Source organism: Rhinopithecus roxellana, chromosome 19 (genome assembly GCF_007565055.1).
Source record: "Rhinopithecus roxellana isolate Shanxi Qingling chromosome 19, ASM756505v1, whole genome shotgun sequence".
Classification (NCBI taxonomy): Eukaryota; Metazoa; Chordata; class Mammalia; order Primates; family Cercopithecidae; genus Rhinopithecus; species Rhinopithecus roxellana.
This window is the reverse complement of record NC_044567.1, coordinates 15353555-15376226: the sequence shown is the minus strand read 5'-3', so window position 1 is coordinate 15376226 and position 22672 is coordinate 15353555. Positions and strand designations below refer to the sequence as shown.

General features: G+C 46.8%; 1 protein-coding gene across 1 annotated transcript in view; it reads right to left on the bottom strand.

Moving 5' to 3' along the window:
• Positions 1-22672, bottom strand: part of WIPF2 (WAS/WASL interacting protein family member 2) — a 67941-nt gene that overhangs the window by 14928 nt on the left and 30341 nt on the right. The window contains exons 2-5 of the mRNA XM_010354487.2: positions 18118-18249; positions 8687-8819; positions 6768-6884; positions 4285-4941 (exon numbers count right to left, since the gene is read on the bottom strand). Of these exons, the coding sequence (XP_010352789.1) occupies positions 4285-4941; positions 6768-6884; positions 8687-8819; positions 18118-18180 (970 nt within the window). The 5' untranslated portion in view covers positions 18181-18249. The remainder of the gene's footprint in view (positions 1-4284; positions 4942-6767; positions 6885-8686; positions 8820-18117; positions 18250-22672) is intronic.

Here is a 22672-nt window from a genome sequence, read left to right as displayed (position 1 = left end):
TCCTAGCCTCCCAAGTAGTTGGGACCACAGGCACACGCTGCCACGCCTGGCTAGGTTTTTAAAATTTATTTTTATTTATTATTATTTTTTGAGACAGAGTCTTGCTCAGCCACCCATGCTGGAATGCAGTGGTGCCATCTCAGTTCACTGCAACCACAATCTCCCGGGTTCAAGCGATTCTCCTATCTCAGCCTCTTGAGTAGCTGGGATTACAGGCACCCGCCATCATGCCCGGCTAATTTTTGTATTTTAGTAGACAGACGGGGTTTCACCATGTTGGCCAGCTGGTCTTGAACTCCCGACCTCAGGTGATCTGCCTGTCTCAGCCTCCCAAAATGCTAAGATTACAGGTGTGAGCCACTGCACCCGGCCTACTTTTTTTATTTTTTGTAGAAATGGGGTTTCACCATGTTGCCCAGGCTGGTCTTGAACTCCCAGTCTCAAGCGATCCTCCTGCCTCAGCCTCCCAAAGCACTAGGATTACAGGTGTGAGCCTCTGTGCCTTACCCCCACTGTACTTTTCAAATGTACATTTTACAGATGACAAAAGAGAGAATCAGTGATCTGTCCAATGTCACACAACAAATCGAGGTAATACTCAAATGATCTCTGACTAAAATACCTCAATTTTTTTCCAGTTTATCACTCTTAAGAATTGCTGCTCTAGCGTGGTACAATTGCTTACATCTGTAATCCCAGGGCTTCGGGAGGCCAAGGTGGGAAGATGGCTTGAGCCCAAGAGTTTGAGTCCAGCCTGGGCAACACAGACCTCATCTTAAAAAAAAAAAAAAAAAAAAATTTAATGAGCCAGACATGGTGGCAACACCCCTGTAGCCCTAGCTATCACAGAGAAAGAATGGAAAAGTGGGAAGCAAGAAAGCCTGCAGACATTTAAAAGTACTCAGCTCAACCCACGGAAATAGCATTTTTCTCTTCTTCTATTCCTGAATGAGGTCAGAAAGATATGAGCTTTGCTCAAAGAGTCTTTTGTAAAATCCCTAAAGAGTCTTTTGTAAAATCCCTAAGTTAAAAAAAAAAAGTCAAACGTGAACTTTACAGAATCAACGTCCACCTTAGGACTACCTCCTTATGGCTAAAGCTAGGGAGATATGGGATCAGGAATGCAGCAGGCCACTGTTTGGCTGCCCTATGTTAGATGGCCAGCTGCCAGAGTACAAATCTGTGTGTACCAAATAAAGCAGCTGCACACAGGTTAATAGGCTTTTAATGCCTTGTTACTTAATGATATAACCTTTACCATTTTTTTTTTTTCCTTTGAGGCAAGGTCTTGCTGTGTTGCCCAGGCTGAAGTGCAGTGGCACTATCACGACTCACTGCAACCTCCACCTCCCAGGCTCAAGTGGTCTTCCCACCTCAGCCTCTCGAGTAGCTGGGACTACAGGCATGCACCACCATGCCAGGCTAATTTTTTAAAATTATTTTTTGTAGAGACAGGGTTTTGCCAATGTTGCCCAGGCTAGTCTCGAACTCCTGGGCTTAAGTGAACTGCCGGCCTCAACCTCCCCAATCCCAAGTGCTGGGATTACAGGCATGAGCCATCATGCCCAGACTCCATGACATAACTCCTTAATCAATGTTCTATACCTACAGAAACTGACTTTAAAATAAAAGCTAAGAGCTGGGCGCAGTGGCTCACTTGAGGTCAGGAGTTTGAGACCAGCCTGGCCAACATGGTGAAAACCCGTCTCTACTAAAAATACAAAAATTAGCCAGGTATGGTGGCACCTGCCTGTAATTCCAGCTACTTGGGAGGCTGAAACACAACAATCACTTGAACCTAGGAGGCGGAGGTTGCAGTGAGCAGAGATCGCACCACTGCACTCCAGCCTGGATGACAGAGCAAGACTCTGTCTCAAAACACAAATAAGCAAATAAATAAATAAAGGCTAAGAAGCTGTTTGTGGAGGGTATATCTCAAAGTCTAATGATACAAGGATATGGGAGCCAAAATTCCCAGGTCCAATAAGGCCCCAGAGAGCTGTTATGGTCTCCCCTCACTCTAAAATTTCAGTTATAAGGAGATTACACAACCTCTTCTTTTTCCAGGGTTCCTGAATTCCCTCCTCATCCAGCTTAGGCTCCATTATTGCAATCACTGCCTCACATACACCCTTTCCTTCCTGCCTCACTCTCCCTTAGAGTCGCACATGCCTAAAACATGCTAACACTGGTTAAACAGAGCTCTACTCTTATTTTGTACCTGCAAATCACAGCTGAACACACATGAGACTAATTAATCTCACATGAAATGTATGGCCCATAATCTCAAGTGGGCCCTTCGCGTGATTACCTATCTGAGCACATTTCCCTAATCCACCCATACTCCCATGCTCCAGATGACCATTTCATGCCACTTCTCTCTCCTCAACTTGCCTTCTCCTTCCCTCGCCTCAATCACAGCTGATGCTCTTGCTTTCCATTTCACTGAGAAAACAGAAGCAAATTAGAATAAACTTTCCACTTGCTTCTACCACTACACCCACCTATCCAGTTGCTTCTAAGCCTATATGCTCTGCCTCCCCTCTTTGTTACTATGGAAGAACCACATTTCTATCTAAGGCCAACCTTTTACCTGTGGATCACATTCCCTCTCCTCTGGCCTCCTAAGGTCATTATTCAGGCAATCTGTTCCCTCTCCTCTGATTCAATTTTTTCCCTCTCTCCTAAGTTTCATGCTACTCATTCCATCAGCATACAAATAGGTCTCCCATCTTGGGATGGGAAAAAACCAACTCTCAACCCCACATCTTCCTCCAACATTCACTTCACTTATCTTCACCCCTCTCTCCTGGACTTTACAGCAAACTCTTTTAAGAGATTTCTATATTGCTATCTCCAATTTCTCTCCTCCTATTCCTGCATCCTTGAACCCACTCCAATTAAGCTTTCACTTTCGCCCTCCACCACTCCACTGAAACTACTCCAAAGGGTCCCATGATACTAAGACCAATGCCAGTTCTTGGCCTTTAACTTACCCGACCCATCTGCAGCACTGGTCACAGCTGACCACTTACTCTACCTTGGAGTTTCTCCATCACATTCTTGCTTTTTCTCCTTCCATCCTCACTAGAAGCTTTTCTGTTTCCTCCACTGGGTATTCTTTATCTCTCTTGCCTCTAATGTAGGAGGGCGAGGGCTTAGCCCTCATCTTTTTTTTTTTTTTTTTGAAACGGAGTGTCACTCTGTCACCCAGGCTGGAGTGCAGTGGCGTGATCTTGGCTCACTGCAACCTCTGCCTCCTGAGTTCAAGCAATTCTCCTGCCTCAGCCTCCTAGGACTCTTCTTATCCATACTCACTCCTTAGGTGACTTCATCTAGCATGTGGTTTTCAATACCATTCAAATGTGTCTCTCTAGCCGAGACCTCTCCCCTCAACTTTGGAGTCTGATAGCCAAGTACCAATTCATTATCTCTTCTTGAGTACCTAACAGGCATCTCAAACTTGCCTCAAACCAAACACCTATCTTCCCACAAATTCGCAGTAGTCCTAACCATCTGGCCATTTACTGCAACAGCCCAGTAACTGGTCTCCTTTTGTCACCTTTGTCCTACTGCAGTCTGTTATCAACATGGGAGCTAGTGATCTTTTTAAAAGGTGAGTCAAATCATACTACTCTGTTTAAAACCCTCCAGTGGCTTCCCATCTCACAAAGTTAAATTCAAGGTCTTTGCAAAATCCTGCAGTGTTCTCCCCTGCAGCTCCAGCTTTCCAACCTCTAAGTCCTACCACTCTCCCCCGCACCCCCCCAGTCTTTCTAGTCTTGCCACAAAGGCCCCCTTGCTATCCCCAAAATGTTTCAAGAATACTTCTGCCTTAAGGCCTCTACATTTGTTGTTCCCACTGCCTGCAACAGTTGTTCTCCTAGATAACTACTAAGCTTACTCGTCACTTTCTTCAGGTCTTTGTCAAATTTTCACCTTATCAGTAAGGACTGTCTTGACTCTCTCCCTACTGCTCCAATTTAAGTTATCATCATCCGACCTCCGCCCCAGCACATCTTATTCCTCTCCTCTGCTTTGTAATTCTCTAAAGCATACTACATACTATGTACTTATATATTTTACTGGTTTGACTGTCCAAAACAGGAACTTTTTGTCTTTTCTATTTATTGCTATTTCCCTACCAACAGATCTGACGCATAAAAAGGTACTCAATAAACCCACTGAATGAATAAATGAATTACTGTCTTCAATGAGTGCTCTGGGGAAAAGATAAAATCAATTCATAGCACGATAGGGAAAAAGGTGCTTCCAAGCACTTACCTGCTCCCCGACTGGGAGGATCTCGGGCTGGGGGAGGTGGCCTATTACTCAGTAAAGAGGGGGAGGCTGAGGTGGGTGGAGGAGGTGCTAGGCCTCTGACAGGCCCTGGTGTCTTCCTATGCAAAGAATTGTGTCTCTGTGGCAGCTCAGGGGCTGACTCATTAATGGGGCTAGAGGGTCCATTGGGGACCCCAGGAGGCTGGCGGTAAGGCGGAGGAGGAGGAGCCAGAGACTGGCCACTTGGTCCCGTTCTGATATTCACAGGGGAAGGAGGTGGTTTGACTGGGGGTGGAGCAGGAGGTCCCTCTCGACCAGGGTGAAGCCTCTGTCCAGGCGTCAGTGGCAAGGGTTTCTCTCTGTTGTAGGCGGCGGCTTTGTTGCTGTGCATAGGCAGAGGTGTGGGGGGTGCGTTGGCACGCCGCCCTGGGGGTGGTGGGGGAGGGGCAGAGGAGCTGTGCTTCATGCCCGTACTGCTGGTGGTATTAGGCCGAGAGAGGTCCGGTAAAGAGGGTCTCTGCATCCGGGGCAGTTCTGGGAGTGAGGCCCGGCTGCTGTCTGTATCATCCTGAGGACGCCCGCTGGCTGCAGATACTGGAGGCCTTGGGGCAGCAGCTCGAGAACTGGGGACTTGCAGGGTCGGCTTACCAGCTAGGTTCTCTACAAATACACAAACATGAGGTCAATAGAGCTAGACAGATACTGGTCAGTATCTCTACTTCACTCAGCTCCTTAGTGCAACCTGCATGGCAGCAGGGAAAGGACTTGCATAGTTCTGGGTTTTTGCTTATTTTTTTTTGTGACGAAGTTTTGCTGTTGTTGCCCAGGCTGGAGGGCAATGGCACGATCTCAGCTCACTGCAACCTCTGCCTCATGGGTTCAAGTGATTCTCCTGCCTCAGACCCCTGAGTAGCTGGGATTACAGGCACGCGCCACCACACCCGGCTAATTTTTGTATTTTTAGTAGAGATGGGGTTTCACCATGTTGGCCAGGCTGGTCTCGAAATCCTAATCTCAGGTGATCCACCCATCTCGGCCTCCCAAAGTGCTGGGATTACACGCGTGAGCCACCACGTCCGGCCTAGTTCTAGGTTTTAATATGGTTTCAGGCTCAGGATACATTGTTATTTATTTTTAAATTTTACTTTATTTTTGACAAGTAATAATTTTATGTATTTATGGGATACAATGCCTTGTTAAATGTATACACTGTGGAATGATTAAATCAAACTAACATACCCATCACCTATTTTTCTTTTTATGGTGAAAACACTTAAAATCTACTCTACAACAGGCGCAGTGGCTCATGCCTGTAATCCCAGCACTTTGGGAGGCCAAGGCGGACGGATCACTTGAGGTCAGGAGTTTGAGACCAGCCTGGCCAACATGGCAAAACCCCATCTCTACTGAAACTACAAAAATTAGCCAGGTGTGGTGGCCTGTGCCTGTAATCCCACCTACTTGGGAGGCTGAGGCAGGAGAATGGCTTGAACCCAGGAGGGGGAAGTTGCAGTGAGCCAAGATGGCGCCACTGCACTCCAGGCTGGGCCAGAGCAAGACTCCATCTCAGGAGGAAAAAAAAGAAAAGAATAAATAAAATAAAATAAAATAAAACTCTTTTAGCAATTTTCAAATATACATGAAGTATAATCAGGGGTCGCCAACCCCTGGGGCCACACACCTGTACAGGTCAGTGGCCTATTAGGAACGGGGCACACAGAAGGTGAGAGAGCAAGCATTACCGCCTGAGCTCCGCCTCCTGTCAGAACAGCAGCAGCATTAGATTCTCATAGGAGGGCGAACTCCACTGTGAACCGCCCATGTGAGGGATCTAGGTTGCATGCCCCTTATGAGAATCTAACTAATGCCTGATGGTCTAAGGTGGAACAGTTTCATCCCGAAACCATCCCCCACCCACCGTCCATGGAAAAATTGTCTTCCATGAAACCAGTTCCTGGTGCCTAAAAGACTGGGGACTGCTGCAATAGATCACTAAAACTTATCCCTCCTGTCTAACTGAAACTTTGTACCCTTTAACCAACATCTCCCCTTTCCTCATCCCAACACCTACTGCCCCCAGCCTCTAGTAACCAACATTTCACTCTCTACTTCTATGACTGAGTTCAACCGTTTCAGATCCCACATATAAATGAGATCATGCAGTATTTGTTTTTTTGTACCTGGCTTATTTCACTTAGTATAATGTCCTCCAAGTTCATCCGTATTATCAGAAATGACAGAAGTTTCCTTCTTTTCTAAGGCTAAATAGTATTCTAGTGTATATATACCACATTTTCTTTATCTAAGTTGCATCCGCTTTCATTTAATCCCTCAGCTTTTGCTGTATTCTACTGTATTACTCCTCCCCTGCTCCCAAGTCTTTCTGCCCCCGACCTTTACCACACTCCTCAACCTGAGATGGCCCACTTGGGACATCAGAAATTAACACACCAGGGAAATATCCTGGGAAAGTACTCATCAGATACCTGAACTGTCCTTGGCTCCCACAGGTCGAAGCTTCGGCACTCCTCCTTGGAACAGACCTCCCTTGGGCTGCAGGGCAGCTCCTCCAGAGCCATAGCCACCACTGCTTCCTTTGGGCTCTGGAAAGCATACCAGTAGGGTTTTCATTTCACATGCTCTCAGATGATGACCAAGTCAATCATGAGGGGAAACCCCTCCTCTGTCTGGGCTATTGCTTGCAAACAAACCAGTCTTGTTTTTGCCCTTCTATTTAAAAAAGCAGGCCTGGTACAGTGGCTCATGTCATTAATCCCAGCATTTTGAGAGGCCAAGATGGGAGGATCACTTAAGCTCAGGAGTTCGAGAGCAGCCTGGGCAATATAGTAGGACCCTGTCTCTACAAAAAATTTCAAAAATTACCCAGGCATGGTGATGCATGCCTATATACTTGGGAGGCTGAGATGGGAGGATTGATTGAGCCTGGGAGTTCGAGGTGGCAGTGAATCGTGATCATACCACTGCACTCCAGCCTGAGCGACAGACAGAGCAAGACCCTGTTTCAAAAAAAAAAAAAAAAAGAACAGAAAAGAAAGGAAAGCTAGGTGTCTCTGCTCCACAGCTTTGTGTAGGGATGAAACTCTTTGTTGTGATGAAAGAGAAAGAACAAGTGAGGCCGGGCACGGTGGCTCACACCTGTAATCCCAGCACTTTGGGAGGCCGAGGTGGGCGGATCACGAGGTCAGGAGATAGAGACTACAGTGAAACCCCGTCTCTACTAGAAATACAACAAATTAGCCGGGCGTGGTGGTGGGCGCCTGTAGTCCCAGCTACTTGGGAGGCTGAGGCAGGAGAATGGTGTGAACCTGAGAGGTGGAGCTTGCAGTGAGCCGAGATCGCGCCACTGCACTCCAGCCTGGGTGACAGAGTGAGACTCCATCTCAAAAAAAAAAAAAAAGAACAAGTGGCTGATCTTCCTTTATTTAGGGCAAAGGGATAAGGGGGTTAAATAAATGTTTGGGGGGCCAGGAGCAGTGGCTCACGCCTGTAATCCCAGCACTTTGGGAGGCCGAGCAGGTGGACCACCTGAGGTCAGGAGTTCAAGACCAGCCTGGCCAACACGGTGAGAACCCCGTCTCTACTAAAAATACAAAAAAATTATACAGGCGTGGTGACACGCACCTGTAATCCCAGCTACTTGGGAGGCTGAGGCACGAGAATCATCTGAACCCAGGAGGCGGAGGTTGCAGTGAGCTGAGGCCACGCCACTGCACTCCAGCCTGGGCAACAAGAGTGAAACTCAGGCTAAAAACAAAAAAAAAAAAATTCAATATAGTTATCTGGACTCTCCTCTCCACATCTCAGATGATAGATAGAAGGCTAACGGATCAGGGACCAATATGTGAGCACTCTCCAGAGGCCTACAGGAACGGACACTTGTAGCAATCATAAAATCAACCTCGTTTCAGTCAAGAGGTTTCTAGGAATGTGGCAGTATCCTCAAAGGACAGTCAAGGATGTCCCCAGATGAGTATTAGTTACAATAAGAGATGGCAGCCTTTTTTTTTTTTTTTTTTCTTTTCCTTTTTGAGAGACAGAGTCTTGCTCTGTTGCCCAGGCTAGAGTGCAGTGGCGCAGTGACGTGATCACAGCTCACTGCAGCCTCGAACTTCTAGGCTCATGCAATCTTTCCACCTTGACCTCCCAAAGTGCTTGGCTTACAGGCATGAGCCACCACACCCAGTGAGATGGTAATCTTAAACCTGAGATGCTCTCCAAGAGTCAAGAAGAAACTTCTAAGGTTCAGAAGAATGAGAAGAGAGCCAAAGCACATCCCAGGACAAAACTCTCCCACTCAAGCCCCAACAAAAATAACAACACAGCCAAGTCTCCAAGTCACTCCTGGGATCCTGCCGGTTCACTAGGAAATGAAGCTCAGACTCACTCTCGAGGATGGGAGCACTCCGATCATTAATGTTGGTCACCTTCTTCAGCTTGGTCCCTTTGCAAATGTCCTGTAAGAGGGCGCCTCGACCCCGCTGCTCATCTCTACTCAGCTTGGGCTGCTCTGTGTTTGCCTGGAGGATAAGAGAAATATAAGTTCATCCTAAATAGTTCCCTTTATTGGCCAGGTGCGGTGGCTCACACCTGTAATCCCCACACTTTGGGAGGCCAAGGCAGGTGGATCACTTGAGGTCAGGAGTTCGAGACCATCCTGGCCAACATGGTGAAACCCCGTCTCTACTAAAAATACAAAAAATTAGCCAGGCATGGTGGCACATGCTGTAATCCCAGCTACTTGGGAGGCTGAGACAGGAGAATTGCTTGAACCCGGGAGTTGGAGGTTGCAGTGAGCCAAGATCACACCACTGCACTCCAGCCTGGGCAACAGGGTGAGAATGCGTCTGCAAGAAAAAAAAAAAGTTCCCTTTATCACAAGCTTGGGATAAATGACTTAAAGCAAACTGGATTCCTTGAGATATCTGTCTAACCTCATTAGATATATATGCCAAAGAGCAATATCAATGTGCATCATCCTTTTCAGTTTTTTCCCTCCTGTTCTATCTTCTGTGAAGGAGCTCCATTTCCTTCTTATTCAGAAGCTTCCGATGGGAGGCCTGCAGTAATACTTAGTTATCTTTGTGCTAGTCTGCATGTGAGACACTATGTATGTATGTTAACGCGTATCATCATCATCAAGGCAAAATTTAGTGAGTCCCTACTATGACTTAGGCACTGTGGTAAGCACAATATTTGCCTTAGCTCATTTAAATCTCGAAACCTTCCCATGAGAAAGGTGGTATTATCATTGTTGCCATTTGGAAAGGGTGGGCCAGAAGCTGAATAGCTATCTAAGCTCATGCAACTAATAAACGATAAAACAAGAGTCCAAACTCCAACAGTGACACTAAAAACTCATATCCTATCTCAACTAACATACCCTACTGTCTCCCTATTACTTCAATTTAACCTCTAAATAAAGTTATAAACTATATTATTCCCATTCCAAAGATGAGAAAATAAAGGTAATGTCACATCATTAATAAACAAACAGCCAAGATTTGAATGCTCTGATTGTCTCAAAGCCCCAGGCGTTTTCTACTCTCTAATTGCTTTTTTTTTTTTTTTTGAGACGGAGTCTTGCTCTGTCGCCCGGGCTGGAGTGCAGTGGCCGGATCTCAGCTCACTGCAAGCTCCGCCTCCCGGGTTTACGCCATTCTCCTGCCTCAGCCTCCGGAGTAGCTGGGACTACAGGCGCCCGCCACCTCGCCCGGCTAGTTTTTTGTATTTTTAGTAGAGAAGGGGTTTCACCATGTTAGCCAGGATGGTCTCCATCTCCTGACCTCGTGATCCGCCCGTCTCGGCCTCCCAAAGTGCTAGGATTACAGGCTTGAGCCACCGCGCCCGGCCTGTTTTTGCTTTTTTTTGAGACAGGGTCTTATTCTGTCATCCAGGCTGCAGTGCAGTGGCACGATCACTGCTCACTGCAGCCTCAATTTCCCAGGCCCAAGTGATCCTCTCACTTCAGCCTTCCAAGTAGCTGGAACTACAGGTACATGCCACCACATTTGGCTAATTTTTGCAACCTTTCAACAACATGGTTCTTTTCAGGTTCTCCATCTTCCACTTACCTCTTAAACTTCATTTCCCAGAGTTCTATCCTCAGCCTCTATTCAAATGCTCCTGGGCACACCCACCCCGTCCCAGGGCTTGATTGCCACCAGTAACTCCCCAAACCTCAAATATTTGTATCTCATCCTCACGCCTCTGACCTGAGCTTCATACACTGCAGTATGAAAAATGATGCATGCGGCCGGGCATAGTGGCTCACGCCTGTAATCCCAGTACTTTGGGAGGCCGAGGCGGGCGGATTGTGAGGTTGAGAGATCGAGACCATCCTGGCCAACATGGTGAAACCCCATCTCTACTAAAAATATAAAAAAATTAGCCGGGTGCGGTGGCACGTGCCTGTAATCCCAGCTACTCAGGAGGCTGAGGCAGGAGAATCACTTGAACCTGGGAGGCAGAGATTGAAGTAAGCCGAGATCACGCCGCTGAACTCCAGCCTGGTGACAGAGTGAGACATCGTCTCAAGATTAAAAAAAAAAAACATCATGTATGCGGCCAGGCGCAGTGGCTCATGCCTGTAATTCCAACACTTTGGGAGGCCAAGGCAGGTGGATCACCTGAGGTTGGGAGTTCAGGACCAGCCTGACCAACATGCAGAAACCCCGTCTTTACTAAAAATACAAAAATTAGCCTGTCATGGTGGCACATGCCTGTAACCCCAGTTACTTGGAAGGCTGAGTCAGGAGAATTGCTTGAACCCGGGAGGTACAGGTTGCAGTGAGCAGAGATCCCGACATTGCACTCCAGCCTAGGCAACAAGAGCAAAGCTCCATCTCAAAAAATAAAAATAAAAATAAAAAGATGCAAGTTAAAACATAGTAACTACCAATTGGTAAAGGTTAAAATCAGAAGGCCAGGCATGGTGGCTCACGCCTACAATCCCAGCACTTTGGGAGGCCAAGGCGGTGGATCAAGACGTCAGGAGACCAAGACCATCCTGGCCAACATGCTGAAACCCCGTCTCTACTAAAAACACAAAAATTAGCCAGGCGTGGTGGCATGCGCCTGCAGTCCCAGCTACTCAGGAGGTTGAGGCAGGAGATTTGCTTGAACCTGGGAGGCAGAGGTTGCAGTAAGCTGAGATCGCACCACTGCACTCCAGCCTGGGTGACAGAGCGAGACTCCGCCTCAAAAAAAAAAAATTTTTTTTTTACTAAAGAGACTGTAAAAACTTATTGAAGGCAGGGTTCATGAAGGCAGGAACCACCGCTCACTGCTGCAGAGTGCCTGGCACGGAGAGGAAGCTCAAAAAACGCGCAGGATGGGCCGGGCATGGTGGCTCACACCTGTAATCCCAGCACTTTTGGAGGCCGAGGTGGGTGGATTATGAATGAGGTCAGGAGTTCGAGACCAGCCTGGCCAACATGGTGAAACCCCGTCTCTACTAAAAATACAAAATTTAGCCTGGCATGGTGGTGCATGCCTGTAATCTCAGTTACTTGGGAGGCTGAGGCAAAAGAATCGTTTGAACCGGGAGGCAGAGGTTGCAGTGAGCCGAGATCGCACCACTGTACTCCAGCCTGGCTGACAGGGCAAGACTCTGTTTCAAAAAATAAATAAATAAATAAAATTTAAAAATGAAAAATAAATAAATGCACGCAATGAATAACTACTCTATGGTAGTCATAAGGATTCAGGGAAAAGGGAACTTTTAGACTACCTAAGGTAAGATAAATTGGTATAATCTTTCTAGAAAGCAATTTAACAATATGTATCAAAAGCCTTAAAAATGTCCAGGCCAGGTGCAGTGGCTCATGCCTGTAATCCCAGCACTTTAGGAGGCCGAGGCAGGCAGATCACCTGAGGTCAGGAGTTTGAGACCAGCCTGGCCAACATAATGTAACCCTGTTTCTACTAAAAATATAAAATTAGCCAAGCATAGTGGCACACACCTGTAGCTCCAGCTACTTGGGAGGCTAAGGCAGGAGACTCACTTGAACCCGGGAGGCAGAGGTTGCACTGAGCTGAGATCGTGCCATCGCACTCTAGGCGACAAGAGCAAAACTCCGTCTCAAAAAAAAAAGGCCTGAAAATGTGTGGCACAAGAATTCTACTTCTAGGAATTCATTTTAAGAAAACAACTGGACAGGCCGGGCATGGTGGCTCAAGCCTGTAATCCCAGCACTTCAGGAGGCCGAGACGGGTGGACCGCGAGGTCGGGAGATTGGGACCATCCTGGCTAACACGGTGAAACCCCATCTCTACTAAAAAATACAAAAAAAAACCCAGCCAGGCGAGGTGGCGGGCACCTGTAGTCCCAGCTACTCGGGAGGCTGAGGCAGGAGAATGGTGTGAACCCGGGAGGCGGAGCTTGCAGTGAACTGAGATCCGGCCATTGCACTCCAGCCTGGGCGATAGAGCGAGACTCCGTCTCAAAAAAAAAAAAAAAAAAAAGGAAAACAACTGGACAAGTGCACAAAGATGCTAATAGTAGCAATAAACTATTTCTAATAGCATAAAACTGAAAATAATCTAAAAGCTAAATCAAAAGGAACAATGATAATATAAGCATACAATGGAATGCCAATTAAGCTCTCAAATATTTAAAAGTAAGTATCTTTTTATAGCAATAATGTTTGATACAATCTTTTTTTTTTTTTGGAGACAGACTCTCCCTCTCTTGCTCAGGCCAGAGTGCAGTGGTGTGATCTCGGCTCACTGCAAGCTCTGCCTCCCAGATTCAAGAGATTCTAGTGCCTCAGCTTCCCAAGTAGCTGCAACAACAGGCGTATGACACCACACACGGCTACTTTTTTTTTGTATTTTTAGAAGAGATGGGGTTTCGTCATGTTGGCCAGGCTGGTCTCAAACTCCTGACCTCAGGTGATCCACCTGCCTTGGCCTCCCAAAGTGTGGCCACTGCACCTGGTCTCCTCAAGTAAAACATTTTGAAAAACAATACATATGATCTGGTGCGGTGGCTCACACTTGTAATTCCAATACTCTGGGAAACTGAGGTAGGTGGATCATCTGAGGTCATGAGTTCGAGACCAGCCTGGCCAACTCGGTAAAACACCATCTGTACTAAAAATACAAAAGTTAGCTGGACATAGTGGTAAACACCTGAAGTCCCAGCCACTCGTGTGGCTGAGACATGAGAATCACTTGAACCTGGGAGGCAGGGGCTGCAGTGGGCTGAGATCACGCCACTGTACTCCAGCCTGGGTGACAGTGAGATTCTGTCTCATCAAAAAAAAAAAAAAAAAAAAAAAATTTCACTTTCTGAATATCTTTTTTTTTTTTTGAGACACAGTCTCGTTTCTGTCTCATCAAAAAAAAAAAAATTTCACTTTCTGAATATCTTTTTTTTTTTTTGAGACACAGTCTCGCTCTGACTGGCTAACTTTTGTATTTTTAGTAGAGACAGGGTTTCACTATGTTGGCCAGGCTGGTCTCAAACTCCTGATCTTGTGATCCATCCACCTCAGTCTCCCAAAGTGCTGGGATTACAGGCGTGAGCCACCACGCCTGGCCTCTAAATACCTTTTTTTTTTTTTAGATGGAGTCTCGCTCTGTTGCCCAGGCTGGAGTGTAGTAGTGCAATCTCGGCTCACTGCAAGCTCCGCCTCCTGGGTTCACGCCATTCTCCTGACTCAGCCTCCGAGTGGCTGGGACTACAGGTGCCCACCACCATGCCCAGCTAATTTTTTCTATTTTTAGTAGAGACGGGGTTTCACCATCTTAGCCAGGATAGTCTCGATCTCCTGACCTCATGATCCGCTTGCCTCGGCCTCCCAAAGTGCTAGGATTATAGGCGTGAGCCACCGTGTCCAGACCCCTCTAAATATCTTGACTCCACTATCCATGCTGATAGCTTTAGTTTAGACCTAAATTTTCTTTTTTTCTTTTTCTTTTTCTTTTTTTTTTTTGAGATGGAGTCTTGCTCTGAGGTCGCCCAGGCAGGAGTGTAATGTAATAGTGCGATCTCCACTCACTGCAATCTCCACCTCCTGGGTTCAGGTGATTCTCCCAACTCAGCCTCCCTGGTAGCTGGGATTATAGGCACCCACCATCATGCCTGGCTAACTTTTTTTGTATTTTTATAGAGGTGGGCTGTCATTATGTTGGCCAGGCTGGTCCTGAACTCCCGACCCCAGGTGATTCGCCCGCCTCAGCCTGCCATAGTGCTGGGATTACAGGCATGCGCCACTGTGCCCAGCCTTAGACCTAAATTTTCAATGGCAACAGGCCTCTGTCTCCAGGCTCGACCCCAACCCCAGTCCCCCAAACTGTATTGGAAAGGGGCAAAAACAGGTTACTCTTGCTGCTGAAAATATTTCAACAACTCCTCATGATGGTCAAAAGAAAAATCTAAACCCTCAGCTTACATCTCCAGCTGCATCTGCTACCACATCCCCTCAAGCAATAATCTAAACCTCTATATGCTTTCTTACAAATCAGCACGAGGCCGGCACAGTGGCCCACACCTGTAATCCCAGCACTTTGGGAGGCCCAGGCAAGAGGATCACTTGAAGCCAGGAGTTCAAGACCAGTCTAGGCAACAAAGTAAGACTCTGCCTTTCCAAAAAAAAAAAAAAAAAATTATTATTATTATTATTTTTTGAGACAGAGTTTCAAGTGCTGGGATTACAAGCATGAGCCACTGCACCCAGCCAAAAAAAAAATTTTTTTTTTAATTAGCTATGTGCAGTGTCATGCACATATAGTCCCCTCTACTTAGGAGGCTGAGGCAAGCGGATCATTGAGCCCAGGAATTAGAGGCTGCAGTGAGTTATGATCACAACCACTGCACTCCAGCCTAGGCAACAGAGTGAGACCCTGTCTCATTCATTCATTAATTAATACCAAATCAGTATCTTTCTACATGCTGCTTCCTCAGCTTCAAGTGCCCTCCCTCCCTCCTTTCTTTCTGGCTAAGCTCTACTCATGGTTTAAGACTCAGCTCAAGTATCACCACCTACCTAAAAGCCTTCATTGACTGCCTCCTCTTTCTACCCCAACTATAACCATACAAGCTCTGCTTTATTTTTTTGAGACAGAGTCTCACTCTGTTGCCCAAGCTGGAGTGCAGTGGCGTGATCTCAGCTCACTGCAACCTCTGACTCCCTAGTTCAAGCGATTCTCCTGCCTCAGCCTCTCGAGTAGCTGGGATTACAGGCAAATGCCACCACGCACAGCTAATTTTTGTATTTTTAGTAGAGATGGGGTTTCACCACGTTGGCCTGGATGGTCTCGATCTCCTGACCCTGTGATCTGCTCATCTTGGCCTCCCAAAGTGCTGGGTGCAATCTCTGCCTCTGGGGTTCAAGTGATTTACCTGCCTCAGCCTCCCAAGCAGCTGGGATTACTGGTGCCCAACCACCACACCCAGCTAATTTTTGTATTTTCAGTAGAGATGGGGTTTCGCCATGTTGGCCAGGCTGGTCTCAAACTTCTGACGTCAACTGATCCACCTGCCTTGGCCTCCCAGAGTGCTGGGATTACAGGTGTGAGCTACCACACCTGGCCAAGCTCTGCTTTTATCTACTTCATTTATTGGGCTTCCACACAAAACTGCATCTAAAAGGCGGTTCCTACATATTCTTTTTTTTTTTTTTTTTTTTTTTTTGAGACGGAGTCTCGCTCTGTCGCCCAGGCTGGAGTGCAGTGACCGGATCTCAGCTCACTGCAAGCTCCGCCTCCCGGGTTTACGCCATTCTCCTGCCTCAGCCTCCCAGGTAGCTGGGACTACAGGCGCCCACCACCTCGCCCGGCTAGTTTTTTGTATTTTTTAGTAGAGACGGGGTTTCACCGTGTTAGCCAGGATGGTCTCGATCTCCTGACCTCGTGATCCACCCGTCTCGGCCTCCCAAAGTGCTGGGATTACAGGCTTGAGCCACCGTGCCCGGCTATACATATTCTTAAAACAAAATGTCTAAAAACTACAGGTTATGAAAACAAACAGAAGTGGGTAAACCTGAACTCTAGTTCTAGTTCTGAAACAGATTAGATAGGCAAGTCACTTTTCCTCTTCAGGGTACAATTTCTCAACTGTAAAACACAACATATGCACATAAACACACATACACACCTATGCGTGCACGCATACACACACCCATGGCCTATTCTTCTCTGAAGTTACTTTTACTTCCAAATTTTACAAAAATAGAATGCATACAGGTTCCTTTGGTTTTTTTGTTTTTTTTTTTTGAGACGGAGTCTCGCTCTGTCGCCCAGGCTGGAGAGCAGTGGCGTGATATCCGCTCACTGCAAGCTCCGCCTCCCAGATTCACGCCATTCTCCTGCCTGAACCTTCCAAGTAGCTGGGACTACAGGAGCCTGCCACCACACCCGGCTAATTTTTTGTATTTTTTAGTAGAGACGGGGTTTCACCGTGTTAGCCAGGACAGTCTCAACCTCCTGACCTCATGATCTGCCTGCCTCAGCCTCCCAAAGTGCTGGGATTACAGGCATGAACCACTGCGCCCAACCCCCCGCCCCCCCCTTTTTTTTTTGAGACGAAGTCTCGCTCTGTCACTCAGGCCAGAGTGTGGCGTGATCTCAGCTCACTGCAACCTCCACCTCCTGGGTTCAAGCAATTCTCCTGCTTCAGCCTCCTGAGTGGCTGGGATTACATGCGCCTGCCACCACACCTGGCTAATTTTTGTATTTTTAGCAGAAACAGGACTTCACCATGTTGGCCAGGCTGGTTGCAAACTCCTGACCTCAAGCAATTCGCCTATCTCAGCCTCCCAAAGTGTTGTGATTACAGGTGTGCGCCACCACGCCTGGCCTCAGGTTCCCTCTTTCTCATGTGAAACCAGGTATCACAATCCAGGTATGGTTAAAGTAGCTTCCTGCTTCGTTCAAAAATCACATTGCTTTTTTTCCTATTATTGAATCTTTCAGTCTTCGAACCAACACATTTCAAAAACTCCTTTCCTTCTTGATAAGGTGTTGGACTTGATGGACGTGGCTTTAAAATGAACTGATTTTGAATAGAAGAGATGATGAAGTGGTATCAAGAGAAAACTACTAAGAATCCTCAGGCCAAGTGCGGTGGCTCACGCCTGTAAACCCAGCACTTTGGGAGGCCAAGGCAGGAAGATCACGAGGTCATGAGTTCAAGACCAGCCTGGCCAACATGGTGAAACCCCATCTCTACTAAAAATACAAAAATTAGCCAGGCGTGGTGGTGCATGCCTGTAATCCCAGCTACTTAGGAGGTAAGGCAGGAGAATCTCTTGAACCCAGGAGGTGGAGGTTGCAGTGAGCCGAGACCGCGCCACTGCACTCCAGCCTAGGCGACAGAGCGAGTCTGCCTCAAAAAAAAAAAAAAAAAAAGATTCCTCACCACTTTTCTCAAAAATGCCAAAGAAACAACAAACTAACTTTTATACAGCAAATAGTTTTAGGGGAAAACACTGGCTCCTACTCCAATGCCACCTGTCCAAATCTCCATTTAGAGTGAACTAGGACAAGGAAACCAGACATGCCATTATGGTCCTAAGAGGACCTCTCAGGAATCAGAACCAGCTGAAGAAGATGGACTTGTTTATTCTCCACCTTCCTGTACCACATGTCATTGATTATACACTATGTCTTATACAAGGAAGCCCTATGTATCCTTTAATGCTAGGAATAACAATCTGGAATGTTAAAAACAGAATTAAAGAATAGGAATGCTACGGGTAGGAAAATGTAGAAATTTTAACCAAAAGGGGTTAAAAAATAATAATAATATGTGAGGACCATCAACCTATTTACTCAAAGGTTTTGAGATAGCCTGATGGAAGGACTACCTACCTGATGAAACGTGGGAGGTGGAGGAGGGCCAGGTGGGGGTGGCGGGGGAGGAGGAATTGGCATTCTTGCCCTGCTCCCAGTTGGCACTGTTCTCTCTCCGTCTTTATTTGTAGCTTTAGGTCATTCATATACCTGCAAATGAAACAGAAATTCATAAGAACAGCTTTACCATTAGATACAAGTGCCCAGGAGAACAAGAGAACTAGGCGTGGTAACTGAGAAACTGAACACCTCATCTTCTAGTTCCACTGTGTTACAGTCCAGAGCTTGGTAAATCTGTTTAAATCAATTGTTTTAATTTGCAATTTCCTAATGACTTATGATGCTGAACATCTTTTCATATGCTTTTCATATGCTTACTTGTCATCTGTTTTTCTTCTCTGGTAAGGTGTCTACTTAGGACTTCTGTCCTTTTTTTTTTTTTATTTAAAGAGACTGGGTTTCTCTCCCTTGCCCAGGCTGAAGCACAGTGGCACAATCATGGCTCACCACAGCCTAGAACTCCTGAGCTCCAGCGATCCTCCCACCTCAGCCTCTCGAGTAGCTGGGACTACAGGCACACATGCCATTATGCCCAGCTAACTTAAAAAAAAAAATTTTGAGCTGGGCATGGTGGCTTACGCCTGTAATCCCAGCACTCTGGGAGGCTGAAGTGGGTGGATCACGAAGTCAGGAGATCGAGACCATCCTGGCTAACACAGTGAAACCCTGTCTCTACTAAAAATACAAAAAATTAGCTGGGCGTGGTAGTGGGTGCCTGTAGTCCCAGCTACTCGGGAGGCCGAGGCAGGAGAACGACGTAAACCCAGGAGGCGGAGCTTGCAGTGAGCTGAGATCTGGCCACTGCACTCCAGCCTGGGCAACAGAGTGAGACTCCATCTCAAAAAATAAATAAATAAATAAATAAATTTAGGACCGGGCGCAGTGGCTCAAGCCTGTAATCCCAGCACTTCGGGAGGCCGAGACGGGCGGATCACGAGGTCAGGAGATCAAGACCATCCTGGCTAACACGGTGAAACCCCGTCTCTACTAAAAAATACAAAAAATTAGCTGGGCGAGGTGGCAGGTGCCTGTAGTCCCAGCTACTTGGGAGGCTGAGGCAGGAGAATGGTGTAAACCCAGGAGGCAGAGCTTGCAGTGAGCTGAGATCCAGCCACTGCACTCCAGCCTGGGCAACAGAGTGAGACTCCGTCTCAAAAAAAAAAAAAAAAAAGAATAAATAAATAAATAAATAAATTTAGGCCAGGTACGGTGGCTCATGCCTATAATCCCAGCACTTTGGGAGGCCAAGGCGGGCAGATGACCTGAGATTGGGAGTTCAAGACCAGCCTGCCCAACATGGAGAAACCCCGTCTCTACTAAAGATACAAAATTAACTGGGTGTGGTGGTGCATGCCTGTAATCCCAGCTACTGCGGAGGCTGAGGTAGGAGAATCACCTGAACCTGGGAGGCAGAGGTTGTTGGGGTGAGCTGAGATCGCACCACTACACTCCAGCCTGGGCAACAACAGCGAAACTCTGTCTCAAAAAAAAAAAAAAAAATTAGAGATGGGTGCTCACTATATTGCCCAGGTTTGTCTCCAATTCCTGGCCTCAAGCAATCATCTCACTTCAGCCTCCCAGCTGGGATTACAGGTGTGAGCAATCATGCCTGGCTGGCCCATATTTTTAATTGGGTTGTTTTTGCTTTTTTATTGTTGAGTTTTAAGAGCTCTTTGTATATTCTGGATAACAGTCCTTTAACAGATATATCTTCTGCAAGTATTTTCTCCCAGTCTGCGGTTTATCTTCTCATTTTCTTTATTTTTATAACCTCTCAAAAATGTAAAAATCAGGCCGGGCACGGTGCCTCACACCTGTAATCCCAGCACTTTGGGAGGCCGAGGTGGGCGGGTGAATCACCCAAGGTCAGGAGTTCGAGACCAGCCTGACCAACATGGTGAAACCCTGTGTCTACTAAAAACACAAAAATTAGCCGGGCATGACGACGTGTGCCGGTAGTCCCAGCTACTCGGGAGGCTGAAACAGAATTGCTTGAACCCAGGAGGCGGAGGTGCAGTGAGCCAACATTGTGCTATTGCCCTCCAGCCTGGGCAACAGAGTGAAACTGCGTCTCAAAAAAAAAAAAAAAAAGGCCGGGCGCGGTGGCTCAAGCCTGTAATCCCAGCACTTTGGGAGGCCGAGACGGGTGGATCACGAGGTCAGGAGATCGAGACCATCCTGGCTAACATGGTGAAACCCCGTTTCTACTAAAAAAATACAAAAAACTAGCCGGGCGAGGTGGTGGGCGCCTGTAATCGCAGCTACTCGGGAGGCTGAGGCAGGAGAATGGCGTAAACCTGGGAGGCGGAGCTTGCAGTGAGCTGAGATCCGGCCACTGCACTCCAGCCTGGGTGACAGAGCGAGACTCCGTCTCAAAAAAAAAAAAAAAAAGGAAAAATCATTCTTAGTTTATGGGCCATAAAAAAACAGGCTGTAGACCAGATCTAACTTATGGGCCACAGTTTACCAACATCTGGTATAGTCACATCCCTGGAATCTGACAGCCATTTATCAGGTCACCAAACACTTAACACTCAAAAACTATATAATTGTCCCTCTATTATAGTCTGTGAGTAAGCCTCATTTTACAGATCAGACTAAAACCAGAACTCAAGAACAATACCCCCACAAAGCCATTTTCAGGAAATCCCATTTTTTGACACGCCCCCCCACAAAAAATGGAAGCCAAAATAAGATGGCCACCATGAGTACAACTTACAGATGACAAGGAAGGTTCAAGAGGGTAACCAACCTCACCAATCAATCCATGGAAGAACTGCTTCTAAGCAAGGTGACTAATAAGATTAGGAGGCCAGGCGTGGTGGCTCATGCCTATAATCCCAACGCTTTGGGAGGCCGAGACAGGAAGACGGCTTGAGCCCAGGAGTTCAAGACCAGTCTGGGCAACAAGGTGAAATCCCATCTCTACTAAAAATACAAAAATTAGCCCAGCGTGGTTGTGCACGCCTGTAATCCCAGTTACTTGGAAGGCTCAGGCAGGAGAATTGCTTGAACCCGGGAGGCGGAGGTTGCAGTGAGCCGAGAACGCACCACTGCACTCCAGCCTGGATAACAGAGTGAGACTTTGTCTCAAAAAAAAAAAAAAAAAAAAAAAAAATCAAACCAGCACAGCAGCTCACTGGGAAGGCCTGGTGGTTCTGAACTCCTTACATGGGTGACCAAAACCTCTCTGTCAATAATGGAGTAATTTAATACTTCTCTCAATGCTCTGGGAATGATGAAAGGAAAGGGAAATTTTTCCAAAAGTTCTATAAAACCAAAAACTACTGCAGGAGAGCAGAATTTGATCAGAAATGAGACTGTAAAAGTCTTCAAAGTCCCAACTCCTGCCAGTGAGATGCCACTATAGGCTGGCTGCCCAATAGAGCTATTTGCTCTAACCACAAAGAACCGGACAGCACTCGGGCTAGGTGGTTCCCATGGGGAACGGTGTCTGCACTCACTTCAAGAAATAAGCTAATAAATTCCCTCCAAGGGAAATACCTTCTCATTTCTGCTTTCAAAACTAAGAGCAATCTTGCCTTGTGAGTCGTTTAACATATGAGGCTTTAAAAATTGATCAAAACACTAAATAATAAGCAGAACATCTATCACCAGGTGAGGGAAAGGAATTTAAAATAAAGAAAACACAAGAAGTAGAAAAACAAACAAACAAAAACATTTCTTTTCTTTGAATCTCCTGGGTTTACTGTGACCATTCCACTCCAAACTGCCCACAGCATTATCAAAGAAAGCTACTAGGAAACAAGCGGGAAAATAGGCTGGGTGCAGTGGCTCACACCTGTAATCCCAGCACTTTGGGAGGCCGAGGCGGGCAGATCACGAGGTCAGGAGATCGAGACCATCCTGGCTAACACGGTGAAACCCCGTCTCTACTAAAAATACAAAAAATTAGCCGGGCATGGTGGCAGATGCCTGTAGTCCCAGCTACTGGGGAGGCTGAGGCAGGAAAATGGCATGAACCTGGGAGGTGGAGCCTGCAGTGAGCCGAGATTGGGCCACTGTACTACACAGCCTGGGCAACAGAGCAAGACTTCGTCTCAAAACAAAAAACAAACAAACAAACAAAAAACAGGGAAAATAACAGTTGATTCAGAAACAAACATTTTCAACTAATTCCAGTCACCAGAGGTCCTGCCTTTTTGAGGGGGTTTCTATTTTCTTTTCTTTTCTTTTTTTTTTTTTTTTGTTGCCCAGGCTGGAGTACTACAGTGGCAACATCTCAGCTCACTGGGACCTCTTCCTCCCAGGTTCAAGCGATTCTCCTGCTTCAGCCTCCCAAATAGCTGGCACTACAGGCACATGCCACCACACCTGGCTAATTTTTGTATTTTTAATAGAGACGGGGTTTCACCAAGTTAGCCAGGCTGGTCTCAAACTCCTGACCTCAAGTGATCCTCTCGCCTCGGCCTCCAAAAGTGCTCGGATTACAGGCGTCAGCCACTGTGTCCAGCCTGGGTTTCTAGTTCTATCAGCCATTGGCCATTGTGAT